We start from the raw sequence: 21,287 nt of genomic DNA on the forward strand, positions 1-21,287 counted from the left end.
GTCCTGAGATGCGTAGGTTAGAGGGATTAGTGGATAAATATGTAGGGATAAGGGGGTAGGGCCTGGGTGAGATTGTGGTCAGTGCAGACGCAATGGGCTGAATGGCCTCTTTCTGTAGGGTTTCTATGATGACTCTATGAAGTGGTAGCAGGCAGATTTTTATTTTTAAAGTGAAAGATGCGTATTTGGCCTGGCTCCCCCGGAACCATCAAAAAAAAATTCTGTGGGCCATTTTGAGCAGCCATCAAGTGTCCCTTTTGGGACTGCTGGTGAGGCTGTTCAACACCTGGGACAAATCTCAAAGAAAGTTCACCCATTTATACGTCCAACTAAAAACTCTTATCAGCGGATGGAGAATGAACATGAAGGAGGTCGAGGCGCTGAGCCCCCATTCACTGATTTTTAATTGCTGACTGCCCTTTTTTCAGAGAAGCAGATGGCTAGCAACTGAAAAATTGCTCCCGAGGTATTTGTCTGCCATACAGGCTCAGCAGCTGAGAGTTGTAAAACTAAAGTGCTACGATGCCAGGACTGCCAAGAGGATATAATTGCAAGTTTACATAGGTGTTTTCCATTATAAATGTGGTCATAGGAATTTTTAGTGTGAACATAAAAATAAACACAGAATATATGAATTTAAAATAGTGACTGAAATATGCCCACATGTCCTGGTCTAATGATCTTCCAATGTCTAAAAGCTGCTTCACGTGAAGACAATGTTTAATCTTGTTAGTGGTATGGCATACTAGGCATAAACTGGAATTACAGATAAATAAATGGAAACATTGGCAATGATTTTGCAATTTCAATTGGAACTTCAATCTAAGGAAACACGATTTTAGGCCATGTAGCAGATTGGGCTGTCTGTCATATCTTTAATGCTCTATAAAGGCCATAAATTTATTCCCATTGTACATACGCATAACAAGTATAAACCGTAAGTACAGAAGCTACAATAAGATGGAATTCTAAAAACTCATGAGAAGTTTGTATGAGATTCCTCAGTCTGCTATCTAAATAAGAGATTAACCATTTATTTTTAATGAGCTAACATATTTGTTAAAGTAGCCAAAACCTGTACATTAATAAACATTTGTTTTGAAAATGCTATCAATACAAAAACAAATTTAGCAGCTAAATTTGACTGTAATTCACCATGACTGCATTGGTAAATTGCACTAAAGATTATTACAAAAAAATCACTGTGAAACCATTAGGGAAATATCAATTCAGCTTGATGGGAAATGAAAATGTGTATACTCACATGACTTCGAGACGGGCCGTTCTGGAGTCGTTTCCTCCCAAGGACAAAACCTCACAGGTGTAATCACCAATGTCACCTGACCAAGTTTGACTAATGTGAAGTGAGCCATTTTGCCCTAGGGAAATTCTTGGTACTGTATTTGCATTAATGATATTTCCATCCTTCTTCCAGAGAAACCTAAAAAAAATAAACACTTACAAGGCTCCACAAAAGTAACAATTAAAACAATGAAATGGCACACCCCGCACACAGGTAGGCTTGGGACAGTTGGGAAATAAAAATGAAAAATGTCAAACCCGAACGCAATCTGTCTTAAACCTGCCCATTTCTGGTTTTAACAGATTTGGGCTGGGCAATCGGCAAACAATCCCATTCTGGGAGGTGATTCACTCACTTAAATATTTTCATGAGATTACTTTCAGATTTCCTTCTCAACATGAGTTATTCTGGCCAGAACTGTCCCAACTTAGTGAGACTTCATGTCATCTAATAATTATTGCCTCAAATGGATTCAACTCATATAGATAGAAACTGAGACGTAAATTATTGCAAAAATGTGCTCAAATAAGCATATGAACATAGAATCAGAACTGTGCTTTGTAACATAAGCATACTTTAACAAGTAGTTAAGAATCAAGTACAAGACACTGATTCTACTGCTTGTGTGAGAAGTAAACACAATAAGAAGTCTCACAACACCAGGTTAAAGTCCAATAAGTTTATTTGGCAGTAAACCCACAAGCTTTAGGAACGCTGTTTCTTCATCAGGTTCCTTCCTCACCTGAAGGAACAGCATTCCGAAAGTTTGTGGGTTTACTACCAAATAAACTTGTTGGACCTTAACCTGGTGTTGTGAGACTTCTTATTGTGTTCACCCCAGTCCAACACCAGCACCTCCACATCATGTGTGAGAAGTGACAGAGACAGATTAGCAGCCAGGACTGTTCCTTCCTATTTTATACATAGATGTCGAATAGTTTCAAATTCATGGCAAGTTTACCACTGTATCTGATACAAGTGAAATTGGGAATAAAACTGCATGCACATAAGTTTAAGATATCCGAATTCAGCATTTGCTGTGTTACCTGCTTGAGATAAACCTACTGGTATTCATTGGCAGTAGACCAGTTGTAGAATTCAGAATTGAGCAACAACAATTTGCATTCTCATAGCAGTATTCATGTAGAAAAATATTCTGAGGTGCATTACAGAGGCATAATAAAAAAGGTACTGAGCCAAAGAAGGGGATAATAGGAAAAGCATGTGATTCATGCTGAAAAATAATGAGAGCTATGTGTTTTTTTCAGTTAGTTACAAAATGCTGTGCGTGTAAAGAACGTCAAGGGACTTATTGACAATGAGTAGCCATGAGGAATATGATTTTGTTGCTGTGCAGCATTTCAGTTTTTTTTAATGAAGATGTGCTGTATACAATATTAATTTTACACAACTCATCTGGACAAATATTACTTTTTAATGTCATCTGCTGAACATATGTAGAACCTTTTGAAAAGAATGTTTGCTAAACAAAGGACACGAGCCCACAGCAGCAACTGTGTTGCATTTGTAAAAGACACAATATTATTTACAAGTCCACAGAGCACTCAGAGATAGCAGCTAAGATAAATCCAGATTGATACCAGGAGAGGTCAATTAACTCAGCATTTTGGGGGAAGTGTACTAGAATTGAACCAACAGTGAGAGAGACATCAGACTGACAGCCCCCCCACACTTCCTTTGAAACCTCCCTCATCAAAGCTGAGTTGTTTGTGATTTAACCCAGCAAAAAATCTCACTGCTGTAAATCAAGAGTTCTTAAAAGGAGGATTCCAGCACCATTGTGTCCAAGAAAAAACTGGATCAACCAGCCCCAACTGCAGAATGACTGCTTTAGTGAGAAACACAAGTACCAGCAGCTACTGTGGAAAGTGACCCTTCAGCTGTAAAGAAGCATTTGAACTATCTGTGATATTACTTTATAATTAGTCAAATTTTAAGATCTGATTGTCTGGATAACTATTTATTTGTATGCTGGGAGAGGTAAGGGGAATGGGCGTGTGTGTGTTGGTTTTGCAAAAGTGGGTAATTGGACATATTCAAATCTTTAAAACATTTTGTTAATTATATCTGCATCTTTATCTAAGTGAGTTTTAACAAATAAAACTATTCCTTGTTCACTTGATTGAAGAACTTGGCTGGTTTATACTTAGTTAGATATATATTGAATCAGCAATATCATCTTTTTAAATTCAAACTCTGTTATAACCAACCCATGAGGGGAACAGAGAGAGGAGTCAGATCATCCCATGAAAGCCGGTCATAACATTATACAAAGCCAACTATTTGGGATGGTTATCTTAATTACTGATTTTGTACCAGACTGACTCACCGGATTGTGACCCTGGGATCATGAGATGCTCCACATATTAGAACAGCTGTTGTTCCTTTGATTACACTGCGGTCCTTGGGTGGGTCAGAGATGACAGTACGAGCTAGAAGAAACGTAAAAAATTATTGATGCTGCTCCATATTTCACCAAACTTTGCAATTTATATTAATTCATTACGACATAGAGGACACCTCCTGATTTGACCGTAAAGAATATCCCAGTACTCCTTTCAGAATCTTAAATTGCATTGACTCAACTGACATGCTGAGGGGAAAATAAACAATTTCCTCTGACTAACATCTGACTATATATGACTGTAAATCATATTGTGTCTTTCACAAATGCAACATAGTTGCTGCTGTGGGCCAGTGTTCCTTGTTTAGCATATGTTAGTTTCCTCTGACTAACTGGAGGATTACACATTATTTGTGGCTTCAAATGGTTTTAAAATTTTAGTTACAAAACACCTGTGATGTAGTCACACATTAATCTGATGCAGGCTTATTCAACCCGCAGCCTACAAAACCCCACTCGCATGTCCTGTGGAGCAAGTTTCAAAATGCCAGTAAGATGGGTAAGTAGAGTGGAAGATCTCTTTTAATCACAGGCTGTTCCTCTCTCGTGTTTGCTGTTGAGAATATCTTCAAGCGTGATAGGGCAATACTCTGATCAGAGGATCAGCGAACCTTTGCAGCAATGGGCTTTTGGGTTGGGGAGTGAGATACTGTGGAGCCTGGGAGGGCAGATGGGGAAAAGACCCTGTGGGGCCCAGCTGGGGGAGGATGCGTAGGTAAGGAAGGAGGCTGGCTGTGGAATCTGCGAGCAAACAGGATGGCTGCATTGTCTGGGATGGTACAAGCTGACTATGGGGCCAGCTCAGAACTTCAGTGGCCTTCGGGTCAGCAGCTCAAGTGGCAGTGTATTGTGCAATGGGCATGATCCTTCTCCACACCTGAACTATGACTGTAACACCACATTCTGCACCCTCTACTTTCCTTCTCCTCTTTGTACTCTATGAAAGGTATGCTTTGTCTGTATAGCATGCGAGAAGCAACGCTTTTCACTGTTTGTCAATACATGTGACAGGAGTAAATCAAATTCTCCATTGAGAGAATGACGTCTCTTTTGGAGAGGCAGCACCAGGAACAGAATCCGGGGTTGAGACTCCTGGGATCATGTTCAGACCTGCTCATACCCTGGCAGTGACCTCTGAAGGACACCGCTCGTGTGACAGCTGGATGAAACACCTAGTTTCTCAGCTAGGTACCAGTCCATCAAAGGTGAGCAGAGAGGCCCAGACATGTCTCACGTTGACGGAAGAGCTGCCTGTTGCCTTTGTGGCTCTTCTCATGGTGCTTCAGACAAAGGTGGCAGCTCCTCCACTGGCCCTTTGCCAGTGACTGCATCATCTTCTGAGGCTGCAACGTATGAGGAATTCCCAGCCATGTTGCTAGGGCATTCTCCAAGTGGTGTTTCTCAGGCACTGTGGTCCAGAGGACAACTGCCAAGGTCATCAAGGCTAACACAGCTGCAGAATCAGTAACCTACCTCCAATGCCACTGCCAGCAAGAGGAAGGGATCCAGGTAGCACGTGCAAGCATAAGTTTCAGAACGGTAAGGAGAGGGCGGGGTTTTTCACGAGTGACGTTTGCTCATTTCATCACTGCAATATATTGCTCTTGTGTTAACTGTAGAAAACAGGTTATGGTTTGTTCCTTGCTTGCATCTCTGTAGTAAATATTGATCAGGATTTTGCGACAATGCCCTAAGTGTCCTTCATGTTTTCCATAGATGCAGACCTCATTGGTGCCTCATGACAACAGCATTACAGACGTTTTGAGGTGACACTGAGGTCATGGCACTATATTATCATGATGTGTACAAAGGAAACACAGTAAGAAGTCTGACAACACCAGGTTTAAGTCCAACTGATTTATTTGATAGTAAACTCACTAGCTTTCGGGGTTAGTCCCTTCGTCAGGTGAATGGGAACTCTCCATTCACCTGACGAAGGGACTAACCCCGAAAGCTAGTGAGTTTACTATCAAATAAATCGGTTGGACTTAAACCTGCTGTTGTCAGACTTTTTACTGTGTTTACCCCAGTCCAACGCCGGCATATCTACATCATGTGTACAAAGGAGGCAGTACGCTTGCACTCAGGTGAAAGGCAAGCCTTGGCAGCCTAACTGAAGGAGTGTTGAATCGAGGTATCCCAGCCTCCCTGAATTTTCCTTATGTCTAGCTCCTTATCCTCATCCTGTGCCTGCGTGGGCTCTTCATCAGATCCATCTGCAGAGTCTTCCCCTGTGGGTATTCCAATGTTCACCTGAAATAGTCCAGGCAGCTGAACCTCAACTTCAGTAATTCTATTGTCCTCTTAACCACAGCCTTTGTGGAAGCATGACATTGATTACACCTCTCTTCTGCCTTTGTCCTGGGACGCCAGAGTGGCATCATGAGCCACCTTTTCATCAGATATCCTTTGTCAGCCAGCAATCAACTATCCAGCTGAACTGGAGACACAAACAACCCTGGCACCCAGGAGTGTCACAGAATGTATGCATTATGGGAGCTGCCTGGATACCTTGCACAAATTGAAGAATCCAGGTTTTGTAGTCGCATACTATCTGCAAATTTATGAACTGGTAACTGTTCCTTTTCACAAGGACACCTGACGAACCTGCTGGAGCTTTGATGGCCACAAATGCAGTCTATAGCAGGTTGGATTTGGGGGAAATCCATCAATAGCTGCAAATCATCTGGCTCACTCAGTTTGGCTGGCTTGGCCCTTGTGGTAATGAATGAAATGTGTGGACACATCTTAACAGAGAATCAGTTGAAAGCTTGATGCACAGCTGATTGGCACATTCCACACAGATCCCCCACTGACCTCTGGAATGATCTGGATGCGCAAGAATGAGGGCAATTATGACCTTCAGGCATTGAATGCCCACCCACACACCTGGAGGCAATTTCTAGCCCTGTCATGTGACACAACATCATGATGTCCCTTGAGAGGCTGTCCTTCTGCGGCACTAGATCTTGGACATGTTGATGCAACTAGATTGCTACCTGTACACTCTGACAGCAGGACAATAGCATCTTCTGTGGTGCTGTCTGCCTTGTTTTCCCTGCTGGCCCTGGACCCTCTGTCTGTGCATCCCCTTCCCACAGGTCTCATCCTGTGATGCTGCTTGTGAATACTTGGCTTCCTCTCCCTTTTGTCCCTCTCTTCCTCAGAGGAGGAGATGCCATCCCTGCACAGTACACAATCCCCATCAGTTGAAATTCAGATAGCAGTGCCCCATACACTGCAGGCTGCACTGGGGAGAAGTGCTCCAATGGAGTTGACCAAACAAAAGTCCTCAGAACAATGCTAACAAAGCAAATACTCCAGGAAGAAGAGGCCTGAATCATCAAGACTAAAGCAACAAACTCTCATCTACACTTCCTAACAACTCACAAAGCCGATGCTCCAACCCTCTTTTATCTGCCTAGCCACTTGCCCATGCACTGATCTAAAAATTGCATGGGCACTGTAAAATTACAGTCTGTTGCCCTTCTAATTGCTTTAACCAGCTGGTTAATTGTTGGCAGGCATGGTTTCAACTCCATCATGTGCCCAACAACTGAAATATTGCATTCTTTTGGGTAGGATGTGTGTCCAAAGGTAACACAGAAAATTTTGGCCTATTTCTGTCTATCTTCCCACAAAACCTCCAAGATTCAGCATTTTCAATCATCTTCTCTCCTAATTTCTATTTGCTGATAGAAATAGCTATTAGAACAATGCTGATTATTTTCTCTATCAATAATGCTATTACATTCATGTAACTTCTTTCAGCTCATCATTCTTATGGTGCACATTTGATTTCTAAGAACTTGGTAAAACAATAAAGGGGCCAAGGGAAAAGCTGTGACTTTTTCCAAAGCATGTTATTCTGTGTAGATTGTAATGCTACTGATAGAATCATTGAATCCTACAGTGCAGAAGGAGGCCATTCATCCCAACCACAATCCCATCCAGGCCCTATCCCCATAGCCCCATGTATTTACCCTAGCTAGCCCCCGACATTAAGAGGCAATTTAGTATGGTCAATCCACCTAACACACAAATCTTTGGACTGCAGGAGGAAACCGAAGCACCCAGAGGAAACCCATGCAGATATTGACAGAACGTGAAAACTCCACAAAGACACTGACCCAAGCCGGGAATTGAACCCATCTCCCTGGTGCTGGAGGCAGCAGTGCTAGCTACTGTGCCACTCCAAACTGTTTAATATCAGTCCGCATAGCAATTATTAAATCCAGAAAAATGAAGCATCAGTCTTCTTTAAGTTATTTAAATGATGAATATATTCTATTCCATGAGAGCATAGAAAAAGGAGGCATAGGCCTTTCAGCCCCTTGAGCCTGCGATATGCTATTCAATAAGATTGTAGCTGATCTGATTGGGGCATTGACTCCATTTTCTTGCCAGCCCCTCATAACCTTTGATTTGGAAGATAAAAAATCTATCTAATCTTAGCCGTGAATATATTCAAAGATCTAGCTTCCATTGCTCTCATTAAAATTTAAAAGGTAAAATCATTCAGAGATTAAGTTTTTCCTCATCATATCTTACATGGAACTCCCCTTATTCCCAAACCGTGCCCCTGTTTTTAGATTCTTCCACAAGGAGAAACATCATCGATATACTTACCCTGCAATCCCCTTCAGAATATTGTTTCAATGAAATAATGTCTCATTCTACCCCAATGAGTACAGACCCAGCCTGCTCAATCTTTCCTTCAAAAACCAATCCTTCATCCCAGAAATCAAACTAGTGAACCTTCTCTGAACTGCCTCCAATGCAAACATATCTATCCTTAGACAACGAGATCAAAATTGTATTGAGGACCACAGGTATGGCTTCACCACCATTCCATACAACTGTGGAAAGGATTCCCTCTTTTTATACTCCATCCTTCTTGCATTAATTAACTTTTTTTATTTTTTGTTGAATCTGCACACTAACATTTTGTGAGTCATATATACGAACACCCAGATTCCTCTGTATCACAACATTCTGCACTCTTTCTGATAAAATATTTTACTTTTCCATTAATTCCACATAAGGAGCTGGTTAGCTCAATTGGCTACATGGCTAACATATGGTTCAGAATAATGCCAACAAGTGATTCAATTGAATTGGTTAATTGAATCAATGGTTCAATCTCATTCTGACTAAAGTGAACTTGGGATATGCACTGCTCTCAAGAGTGGAAGGTGCTATTGTTGAGAATGAAGTAAAAGCTGACAATGAGCAAGGACCTGTGTTTGGGAAGAGCATACTATCCAATACTCCATCTGCCAAATTCTTCCTACTTAGTTAACCTATCCATACCTTTTTACATTCTTTCTCTGTCCTCCTCACAACTTTCTTTCCCACCTATCCTTGTATAGTCAACAAATTTGCCTACAATACACTCTTTCCCTTCATCCAAGTCAGTAATATTGATTGTAAACACTAAGTATTGATCACTGTGGCAACCATTAATTACAGTTTGTAAACCTGAAAATGACCCATGTATACAAATTCTCTGTTTCCTGTTAGCCAATCCTCTATCCATACTAACATATTATCCAAGCACATGGGGTGCAGTTGCATGGATAGCAGGCTCCCATGACCCCACATACACCCATGGGAAACCGCATTGGTATTGCTCTATGCCAATCTGCCGGGCAGACAAAAAGCTCTGCAAGATGGATTCAAGAGGGTCATGTGGGACTTTCATCCCTTGCTGGGGAAGAAGTTCTGACAGCATCAGGGAGACACTGGTGGAGTTACTGAAACTACAGGAGATGATGATGATCACGGTACATGGGTCCCTGTAGCAACAAAATCTAGGGTCTTGGGCCAGGAGGGTTTAGGAGAGTGAGGGGTGAGTGAGGGAAAGGAATGGGTAGGAAAGAAAGAGTAGATCAATCTAAGATGTTGGGGGGCTGCCCCACAATCGAACAAGGGGCAGCCCCAAAGAGCAACCCCTCCTTCCTTCAGACCCTTGAAGCATTTGATTTAAAAACAAAATCGAGCTTCCTGCTCCTGTCTGGCTGCCCACGCCAAATGTTTTATGGTGTAGATAGCATATTATCTGGGACAATTGGTTTAAATAACAAGTCTAATTGACTCTTCATTTAAATAGGGCAGACAGGCTACTGATTTTGGTGCCCTGCCCTACATTACTTGTCACTCAAGCAAAACACCCACGGGGGGTATGTAAAATTCAGCCAATGAACTCGAGTAGTAACCTTTTATGTAACGTTGTTGAATGCATTTTGGAAATCCAAATACACATTTACCCACTCCCCGCCAACCTAACCTGTTTGCCATCTCCTCAAAGAATTTAAATAAATTTATCAAACATAATTGTATGTTCATAAAGCCATGTTGACCCTGTTTGACTGTATTATGATTTTCTAAATGCTCTGATACTTTCTTAATAATGGATTCCAGCATTTTGACAATAACAGATGGTAAGCTTACTAACTGCCCTACAGTTTTCAGCCACACTCTTTTTCCGAATAGGGACGTTACATTTGTTGTTTCCAATTTCGCCACGACCTTTTCAGAAAGTATGGAATTTTGGGAATATTGCATCCAATACACCCACTATTGTGGCATCTACTATTTTTAACCCTCTATCGGATGAAAGCCATCAGGTCCAAGTGACTTGTCAGCCTTTAGTCCCATTAATTTTCCTCATACTTTTTCCTCAAGTGATACTATTTGTTTTAACTTTCTCCCTTTTTCCCCTTGAATTTCGACTATTCTTGGAATTTAGTATCTTTGACCTTAAAGACAGATAAAAAATATTTGTTCAATGTTTCTGCCATTTCCTTGTTTCCAGTTATTAATCCTCCAGTCTCTTTCTCTACGGAACCATTGTTTACTGAAGATATTCTCTTTCTTTTTATATATTTGAAGAAATGTTTGATGTCTATTTCATATGTCGAACGAGTTTACTCTCACGTTCTCTTTGCTTTTTTTAAGTCATCCTTTACTGGTTTCTAAAATTTTCCCAATCTTCTTAACTACCATTAATTGCATGACACGATGGCACAGTGGTTAGCACTGCTGCCTCTCAGCATCACGGACTTGAATTCAATTCCGGCCTTGGGTAACTCTGTGTGGAGTTTGCATATTTTCCCTGTGTCTGTGTGGGTTTTCTTGGGTGCTCTGGTTTCCTCCCACAGTCCAAAGATGTGCAGGTTAGGCAGATTGGCCATGCTATATTGCTCCTTAGTATAAGGGGGTTAAGGTCTGGGTGAAATTAATGGATGGTGCAAGCTCAATTGGCCAAATGGCCTCCTTCTGCACTGTCAGGATTCTAATCGTTCCAGTATATTTACCATTTTTTAAATTTGAGACAATCATTACCTTCCTTAGTTAGTCACAGATGACTTATCCTTTTCGTAAAGTCCCTCTCTCTCAATGGGATATGTTCTTGTTGAGAGTTATGAAATATCTCTTTAAATTTTAGCTTTTAAACCATTTTTCAAGTCAATGTCATCCAGCTATGCCTTCGTATTCTGTAACTGACTTTATGTCACTAGTTTAAGACACTAGTTTAACACCCAATTTTCTCACATTCAAAACTTAATATAAAATTCTGTCATATTGTAATCACTCTTCCTGGGGCATCTCTTACCATGAAGTCATTAATTAATCTTGTCTCATTGCACATTCAAAAGTCTAAAGTCACCTGTTGGTTCCATAATACATCATTCTGAGAAACTGTACCAAATACAAACAAAGAACACAAAAAACTACAGCACAGAAACAGGCTCTTCAGCCCTCCAAGCCTGCACCGACCTTGCTGCCCAACTTAACTAAAACCCCCTCCCCTTCCGGGGACCATATCCCTCTATTCCCATCCTATTCATGTATTTGTCAAGAAGTCCCTTAAAAGTCACTACTGTATTCGCTTCCACTACCACCCCCGGCAACGAGTTCCAGGCACCCACTACTCTCTGTAAAAAATCTGCCTCATATCTCCTTTAAACCTAGCCCCTCGCACCTTAAACCTGTGCCTCCTACTAATTGACTCTTCCACCTGGGAAAAAAGCTTCTGACTATCCATGACTCTGTCCATGCCTCTCATAATCTTGTAGACTTCTATCAGATTGCCCCTCAACCTCCACTGTTCCAATGAGAACAAACCAAGTTTCTCCAACCTCTCCTTATAGCTAATGCGCCCCATACCAGGCAACAGCCTGGTAAATCTTTTCTATACCCTCTCCAAAGCCTCCACATCCTTCTGGTAGTGTGGCAACCAGAATTGAACACTGTACTTCAAGTGCGGTCTACTAAGGTTCTATAAAGCTGCAATGTGACTTGCCAATTCTTAAACTTAATGCCCCAGCCAAAGAAGGCAAGCATGCCGTATGCCAAGCTGACCATCTTCTCCACCTGCATTGCCACTTTCAGTGACCTGTGTACCTGTACACCCAGATCCCTTTGCCTATCAATACTCTTAAGGATTTTGCCATTTACTGTATATTTCCTACCTCTATTTGACCTTCCAAAATGCATTACCTCATATTTATTCCGATTAAACTCTATCTGCCATCTCTCCACCCAAGTCTCCAACTGATCTATATCCTGCTGTATCCTCTGATGGTCCTCATCGCTATCAGCTATTGTGTCGTCAGCAAGCTTACTAATCAAAATCAGTTACATTTTCCCCCAAATCATTTATATAACAAATAACAAAGGTCCCAGCACTGATCCTGAGGAATGCTGCTTGTCACAGCCCTAAACTATGAACTCAGTCGACCTTTGCCAACTTGATTTCTCCAATCTATATGATTAAAATTACCTGTAATTATTGCAGTACTTTCTAACAAGGTCCATTCTTTCTCGATTTACACTTTGCCCTAGTGTTCTCTCTGTGCGGGGCCTAACATCCTCACTTTCCTTTTCCGAGCTATTTCTTATCTCTACCCAAACTGATTTTACAATCAGATCTTCTGAGCCAAGATCATCTTTCAATGTTGTGCTGATTTCATTCTTTATTAACAAAGCTATGCCATTTCCTTTACCCTGCTTCTCTCCTTTTAAGTGTCAAATACCTTTGAATATTCAGTTGCTAGCCTTCATCATCTTGTAATTACATCTTTGTAATAGCCATCATATCATAACTAGTATTTCTATTGTGCCACCAATTCATCTATCTTATCAAAGTTGTGCGTATTCAGATAAATAATTTCAATCTGTCTTTTTACTGTTTTTCCCTACTCCAACCTGGTGCATTCTTAAGTTGATAAGCTCTGCCCTTTCTGTCTCAACAATACTCTACATTGATAGACTGCACAATTGACTCATCCTTTAACTTTCTAAATTTCACCTCACCTGAAACTCTCCCTCGAACCAATTTGGTTAAATCCCTCTCATTAACTGTAGTTATTTAATTTTGCCAAGATACTGATCCCGATGTCTTTGAGTGAACAATCTCTCCCCAATAGTGGTGCCAATGCCTCGTAAATTAAAATCTATTTCTCCCAGACAAATCTTAAAGCCATACATTCAAATCTGAGACTACGTGGCTGTCAAACGCAAAACTTGTGCATGTAAAAGCTAACTGAAATTGTTTAGTGGCACACATTTACTTGTTTAAACATAACTTGGGGTTAACTAGCTGGTATTATTTTTACAGGTGGCAACAATTTACTGAATTGCATTTCTCAACTACATGCTGATATTGTGTAAGATATTACTCAAACAAGCACATAACCAAATTAATTTTTTTCCATGAAACGTGGTCATTTCCATTGCTTTTATCACAGAAATCCAACATACTGTAAGAATTAAGCTGAATGGCCTTTTTCCATTCCTATGTTCCTGGAAGCAACCTTTTGAAAAATAAGTCACTAAGTAACTGAAAATGGTATATTATGCACACCATATGTGCAATAATTGGGTAACGCCATCTCATTTAAACTGCCACTCTGTTCACCTCCATATCACCAAAAGCTCAGAATGGATATCATCTATTTAAAATGACAGTCTGGATCATTTAACAAACATTCCTCTTTCACCTTAATTGACAATTAGTTATTTGGAAATGTAAATTATTCTGGTGATCACAATAAGTATTGTATTTATGATGCAGACAGGGGTTGGATTTGCTATTTCCTGCAAGTGTTGATGTTTAACACATCACTCAGGTGAATGGAGAAGATCCCATGCCTCTATTTTAAAGAGGAGTATGGAGTTATTGCCAATGTTTTGGTGGCACAGTAGCACAGTGGTTAACACTGCTGCTTCACAGCGCCAGGGACCCAGATTTGATTCCGGCTTGGGTCACTGTCTATGTGGAGTTTGCATGTTCTCCCAATGTCTGTGTGGGTTTCCTCCGGGTGCTCCAGTTTCCTCCCACATTCTGAAAGAGGTGCTAATCAGGTGCATTGACCCAGAGCATGGCGATCAGGGGAATTTCACAGTAACTTCATTGCAGTGTTAATGTAAGCCTTATTTGTCTCTAATACATAAACTTTACTTTTAAACTTTAATTTTTATCTCTCAAATAACGTTATCATAACAGATGACCTTATTATGATCACATTACTGTTTGAGATTTTGCTGTGGGCAAATTGGCTGCTAATTTCATCTATTACAATAGTGCTTACACTTCAGAAGTATTTTATTGGTTGTAATGTACTTTTGGAAAACCATGAAAGGCACTATATAAATGTAAATCTTGCTCTCCTTTGGTTGATACTAAAATGAATAGTGAGTGCAACAGGATTCATGACCTTTCCAGCATTCCTTTTGGATTCTAATCGAGAAGCAGAATACTGTGGAAGCTGGAAATCTGAAATAATAAAAGCTGAAACACTCATTAAGGGTAGCAGCATCCAGAGAGAGAGAACAGAGCCAATATCTCCGAATTCTCTCTCCACAGATGCTGCCTGACCTGCTGCACGTTTACAGCATTTTCTGTTTTTATTTCCTTTTAGATTGTTTCACCATATAATATAATTGTATCAATATAATTTAAGCTGTATTACATTTCATTTATTTTAAGGCAATCTTCTTCGCTTCGCTTTCATTCTATATCTATCATGTGTTTCACATGAATAAATTCCCAAAGAATACTCCTTCTTGAAATATTGGCTTCATTTTTTCAGATGGTGACTGATTCAGGATTTTGCTTAAATCTCACAACGCTGCTCAAATCTGAGGCCGGTAGCAGTTGTGTCAGGGTAGGCCATCTTGAAAAGCATTTCCATCCCTATAAAACAATAACTGGCCTTCCAATGGAAGCAAGTTTGGGATAGAATGTACAGTCTTGCTCCAGTTTCATTTTATATGAAACAAAACACCATCTCACAGAGCCCGAGTGAAAAAATATCTTAAAACTATTATAGAAAATAATAAAACTTGACATACAGTGATGCTAAAAGAGTTGGGATTCAAAAATTATACTGAATGACAAATGGGTAGGGGAGTGGTACTAAATGAGCTGCTGCAGACAGTGCCTAACCATTCTATGAATATGTTATGAGGCTTTGTCTATCATCTGGTGTGGATGCTCAGATGTCCAAGGATTGTTTTGTCAATTTTTCCCTGTGCGATTTTCATTCATTTTTGACTTAATTTCTCTTTTTTAATGATGGCAGTGGAGTCTGTTTCTTTTCCCTTTAGTTCCACCTGTTTGCTTCCTATTTGACCTGATGCCATGACCGTATGCCTTCTTTCAACAGATGGTATGCAAGAGAATCAATTTTCTTTTGCATATGTGTAAAATTCTCATTATACAGCCCTTTGATTTGTTTGATGTGCCTTTTTTTTATTCAAATACTTTGACGTTTAATAAGAATATGTTTGCATGTTTTTGTTTCTTTTGGGCAAAGCAAAATTCTGTGTTGATTGTCTGAAACAAATGATAAGTTGAAAGACAATGCTTTTTACATTTTTCATATATCATCAGGTTGTTGCATTTTGCACATCTAGCAAAATTAAAATGATCCTCCATTTTTTCACAAGTGATGTTATAAAGTCTCATTCCAGCAACAATGAGCAAAGTATATTAATCCAAAGCACCAGCACAGTATTGTTTCCTCAGTGCTTCGCTAATGTTAGAGCAGTTACTATGGTTATATTGAATGGCACAATGATGCACGGCAGGAGCTTTTAAGTGATATCTAATGGGAACAATGGGGGTCCCCTCCGCCGGCTGATCAGCCGGCATAAGCCCCCGCATCATCTTTTTTGGGAAGGCCTCGCAAATTAAGTACAATCAGACACTTAATTGCGTAGCAGTGAGCCTTTACTGGGATCAAAGATCCTGGGGGTTGATATCCTACCTGCTGAGAGCTGACAGGGAATATTTTTGTAGCTTTTGGTGCTTTATTGCCAAACAAAATCCAATTCAAAACAGATCCAAGATGATAAGGCAGACCATTCCTCCCATCTTGGGCTTTGAGGCTGGTAGCTGATTGCTCAGTAGCACCACAAGGGAAATGGTGGCTGCTGCTAGTACGACTCCTGAAACTTGGGATTGTCCATGGAATCAGGCACAAATGAGTGATGGTGGGAGTCATAGGAGAGGGAGGTTAGCAGCAAGGACCTTAAGGTGCCTCCAATCCCAATGCCACCCTCCTCTATCAAGCAAACTGCTAGGTGAATGTTGGGATGAGACCCTTAAGTTAGTATTAACAAGGGCCTCAATCAACGGCACATTGGAAAGGCTGTCCACAGTTCTCCCTGTTGTGGCCTTAATTGGGTGGCTGATAGGAAGGTGGTGGGGCTTTACCTCCCACTTGATTCAATGCCCCTGCCACCTCTAATGGGGGAGGGAATTAAATCCTGCCTTCTAATAGTACACAAGTGTTAAATTATTATAACACAGGTTGTAAATTATTACATTATAAATATATACTTTCCATTGAAGTTAAGTCAAATGTGATTTTAATTATATCCTTCAATTCTAGCAACTAGGCCTTTTTATATAAATATTTAAACCGTATGACTATCAAAATGCACTGGAATAGATGGAGCATTATTTGCAGTTTTTTTTGGATAGCACTGAGTACCCTCATACTTTCTCTTTAACATGTATGACTTCATTTTTTAGCCATCTTGTTCCCAAACACCTGCCCATGACTCAGCCTCAGTTTTCCCTGTTCGCAGCCAGCAGAATGCATGTGAGATGCTTGCCATTGCCAAGACAGTCTAATTAACTGATTATTATTTACAGCTTATGGGGAAGAAACATTCTCTCTCATTAGCATCTTAACTATCTGTTGTCAACTCTTTTTTAAACTTATGCAAATAGATGAATACACTAAGCTTTAAAAACGTCACACTTAAGGGCATAATCTTATGGTTTCAACAAGGCTCATTTGCATTTTTCATATCTTCAGAAGTTTTCAACAACAATTTTATAATGGGTATAATGTCATACCACACTCCTGTTGATACTAGCCACTATTACACATATGCTGCTGGCAGGCAGCTTAATGCCAGCAGCAGCTTAAGGGCTATAGCTGCTTGATTAAGCCATTAACAATGACAGGTTCGTAGCTACATGGAGCAATATTTTGCAACTGGACTACCAATAGCTGGAAATACAGGTTGGTTTCAAAGTCGTGTCAATATGTTGATGCAAAATCTGTTCCTGTTGTACTGTAGTAGCACTGAACTCATTATTGTGCTACAGCTAAACTTCTTTGCTTTCTTCCTTGTACTGCATATTGCCTTCATGAAATTTACTTCTGCCATACATTTTCCTAATTGACCCAACTGCTATTCCTTAGACCAATGCAGCTTGAACACAAGATGTCTTATGTTCTTTATCACATGCAACTCCTTCATCCTTAAAAACTGCCATCTCCCTTCTTTTAAAAGTCAACACTCAATCCCTTAGTTCTCTTCAATTACTGTCCCAATTTTAACTCTTTTCTTCATAAGGGTATTAACACTTTAGCGCAATTTTCATCCTCAAGGCAGTTAAGGGGAATTGGGAGAATTCCCACCTTGGCCTACCTACCTCAAGAGAAAGTGCATGCAAAGGCAGATATTCTTTGCTGGGGACGAGTGCAGACTGGATCCAAGCCAGCCGACCTGTAAGGAGTGCAGAGACAGCTACAGATTGGAACCTCACTATGGGGTTCATTGGTTCAAGAAAATGTACAATAGGTCAACAAACATGGAAGTTTGGCATGGTGGGAGGAGCATGAGGAGCCTGCTGAGGTAAGTGGAAGAGCAGAGTTTGGCTTGGGAACATGAGGGTGATTTTTGAACGTAACCTTTTAACGGATCCCTCATGCACACAAAGGTTTACAACTCCTCTAAGGGATCTGAACCATGACTCCTTAAAAACTTGCCCTGACTCCATGAAAATCGCAAAGGAATAGGACATACTTGTCTCTGCGATGTAGTCATTCAGGTCAGAAGAATCAGTTGCAAGATTTTGATAGGAACCAGCCTACACCCTTTAAAAGCACTTCTGAAAACTAGACAGCCTGGGATTGAGGTCAGGAATTTCTGAATTGAGACCCGGCTGCTATTTTTGAGGGGCTCCTGAGTCAACACAACTCGATGAAAATCTATGCCTTTCTACAGGCATCTTGCACCACTCTATTTTTGAAGTTGTTCAGTCTAGTTTATGCCCTACCTACCACCTTAACATCATTGTAGTCAAAGTCATCCACGTCCTTTGTGATTACAAATGTGGCATTTTATCCTACTCTGTTCTCCTTACCTCTCCATAGCATTCATACAGTTGACCATTTAATTATCTTCCACATCATTGCCCTACAAGGTTTTGTACCAACAAATCCTAGTCAGCAAAGACTGCTACCCTGATCTCCACATAATTAAAACTGTAGCCCTCTCATACCCCAGCCTCACTTTAATAAAAATGGTTACAAGTAAAGCTGACTGTGAAGTTGTTGGATTGTTGTAAAAACCCAGTTGTTTATTAGTGTCTTTCAGAGAAGGAAACTCTCAATCTTATCCAGCATGGTTTACATGTGACTCTAGTCTGACACAAGCTTAGATGACTCTTAATTGCCACGTAAAATGGCCTAGCAAACAACTCCGTTCTATCAGATCGTTACAAAGAATATCAGGTTCCTGCGTTTCAGAAGAATTATCAAAGCCTCCTGATGACAAATATTGATTAGCAATAAATAAAATTATTTTTAAGAACACATATACACTAGATATAAAAAGGGGCAGGTGAAGAGAGTCTGTATAAAAATATGCATATTATATACATGATATGTACAATGAAAAGTGTCCACGAAGTACAAAAATAACACTCAAGCTGGTTGCAATTCTTGCTGTCCAATGGAGCCTATTTCCCAATCCTGCTTTTGTTTGATACAATGAATGGTGCCCAATAATTAATCTGATGGTTCTTCTCATTGAAGCTGCTGCAACGAGAAGCAAAAAGGAGCTGGTAGATATATTAAACCAAATAAAAATAAATTAGTACTGAAGGGTGAATCTGTATGATATAGGACCGCAAATGTTAATCAGGTTCCATATGCTACCAAAGTGCTGAGGACTTTTGTAAAACTAATATATATTTTTTACAGAGGGGCAGTTCAACATTAGGAAAGGGAACTAGCAGGAATACTCTGTGTCAGAGTTACTATACGTGAAACAAACAAAATATTCTCAAAACTTCCAAAGAGTGACAACCTTATTGAAACATACAAGATGTTTAGAGGTTTAGATAGGGTGGTCAGTGATAGCCTTTTTCCTCGGATGGAGAAAGCTAGCACGAGGGGGCATAGCTTTAAATTAAGGGGTGGTAGTTATAGGACGGATGTCAGGGGTAGGTTCTTTACCCAGAGGGTGGTGAGGGATTGGAATGCCCTGCCTGCTGCAGTTGTAAATGTGCCTAGTTTGGGGGCGTTTAAGAGATCCGTGGATAGGTTTATGGATGGAAAGGGTTTGGTTTAGGTTAGAGGGTCATTGCTTTTTAACTGGTCGGCGCAACATCGTGGACCGAAGGGCCTGTTCTGCGCTGTAATGTTCTATGTTCTAACCACCACTGGGTTGCTACTCCACTGAATTCAGCATTTCTCATTTCAGTTTCTGAACCGGGACTGCTCAGATATACAGAGCGTACCCGTTCTGGGAGTCCCTCATCATATTTCAGCATCACTGGGGGAAGCCAAGTTAATCCTCTTTTTATGGTACCAGCTGACTTACACTGAAAATGAGAGGTTCCAAAGCTACGTTGAGAAGGTACGGAGCGAGGGTATGCAAGGGTGAGAAAGTACGGTGGCAGGTCAGTGGGTGAGGGCATTGCAGGGCAGGTGGATGAGATGGTATGGTGGCAGTGGATCGAGGGTAGGATGGCAGTTAAGTGGGTGAGGTGGTAGGGTAGTAAGTGGGTGAGGTGGTAGGGTAGTAGCTGGGTGAGGAGAAAGAAAGGCAGGTGGGTGGGCAAGGGATAGGGCAGCAGATAGATGAGGGAGTAGTGTGGGTCGGATGGGTGTGGGATAGCATCAGGAGTCGGGACGGGACGGTGGGGGGGGGGGGGGGGGGGGGGGAGGTGGTGGGTGAGTTATTAGTATAGTTACCCAGGAGATAGAAGTGTTTTTAATCCTCTGGATAGCTAGTCTGATAAGTTGGAACCATCCAAAATCTCCAACTCTAACTCAGAGATTTAGAGGATTCCAGACATGGGAAATTCAGACTTCCTAGGCAATTTCTATGTAGTTATTGTGTGGGGTTTTCCGAGGGGCACCACTAGGGTACGATGATCTGGGGATCAGAAGTTCTGAGCTGTAAGTTACATCATACGTACAGCATGGAAACAAGTTATTTCTCCCACTGTCGAAGCCAGCGTCAATGTGCCACATGAGCCTACTTCCTAATGCTTTCATCTAACCCGGTCAGAGTACACGCCTATTCTTTTCCCTCTCCTGTCAGTTGTGTAAATATAAGTTGTTATTATTGTTATTCATGTGCTTATCTGAATTCCCCTTAGATGCATCTTAGCAATTTGTCTCTGCTACCTCTTGTGACCATCTTATATTCACAATATTAGTTTTGGTTTCTGTCACAAGTGGAAAAATCTTTCCAAGTGGACCCTAACAAACTCTTTCATTACCCCCTATTTATTCATCTTTTAACCTTCTCTTTTCTAGAGAAACTCAGCCAGCATAGCTTTTCCTGATAGTTATAATCCTCTCAGTTTTGGTTTTATTTTTCATAATTTGTTCTGCACCTGCCTCCAGTTTGTTTTGAATAATATGGAGCCCAGACCTGTGCATAGGACTCCACTTCTGGTCTAACCAAAGTCCTATATCAGTTTGAAAATGGCATTCTTGATTTTTTAAAAAAATCAATTAACCTGCATTATTCTTTGTAATGACCTATACCCTTAAATCCATCTGCTCTATCCCATTTTGGCTTTTGCTATCCAAGAAATATATGGGCTCCTCTCTCTGTCCATAAAAATATGCCATCTCACATTTACTAAGTATTTCTTTCAGTCTTCTTTAGACTTCTGCTGTTTCAAGCTTAGAATTATAATAGCAGGCACTGATAGGTAAGTAAACTCTCTCTTACTGGAGCTGTTAAACCTATGAAGCATTGTGCAGCAAAGTTTTATAGATGGCA

The 21,287-nt window shown here is 40.6% G+C and overlaps 1 protein-coding gene across 1 annotated transcript in view; it reads right to left on the reverse strand.

The window, feature by feature from the left end:
- Positions 1-21,287, reverse strand: part of sdk1a (sidekick cell adhesion molecule 1a) — an 815,932-nt gene that overhangs the window by 218,123 nt on the left and 576,522 nt on the right. The window contains exons 12-13 of the mRNA XM_080206403.1: positions 3,654-3,756; positions 1,265-1,441 (exon numbers count right to left, since the gene is read on the reverse strand). Coding sequence (XP_080062529.1) covers positions 1,265-1,441; positions 3,654-3,756 — 280 coding nt within the window. The remainder of the gene's footprint in view (positions 1-1,264; positions 1,442-3,653; positions 3,757-21,287) is intronic.

The sequence above is a fragment of the Carcharhinus amblyrhynchos genome, chromosome 18 (genome assembly GCF_965287045.1).
Source record: "Carcharhinus amblyrhynchos chromosome 18, sCarAmb.v2.hapA, whole genome shotgun sequence".
Classification (NCBI taxonomy): domain Eukaryota; kingdom Metazoa; phylum Chordata; class Chondrichthyes; order Carcharhiniformes; family Carcharhinidae; genus Carcharhinus; species Carcharhinus amblyrhynchos.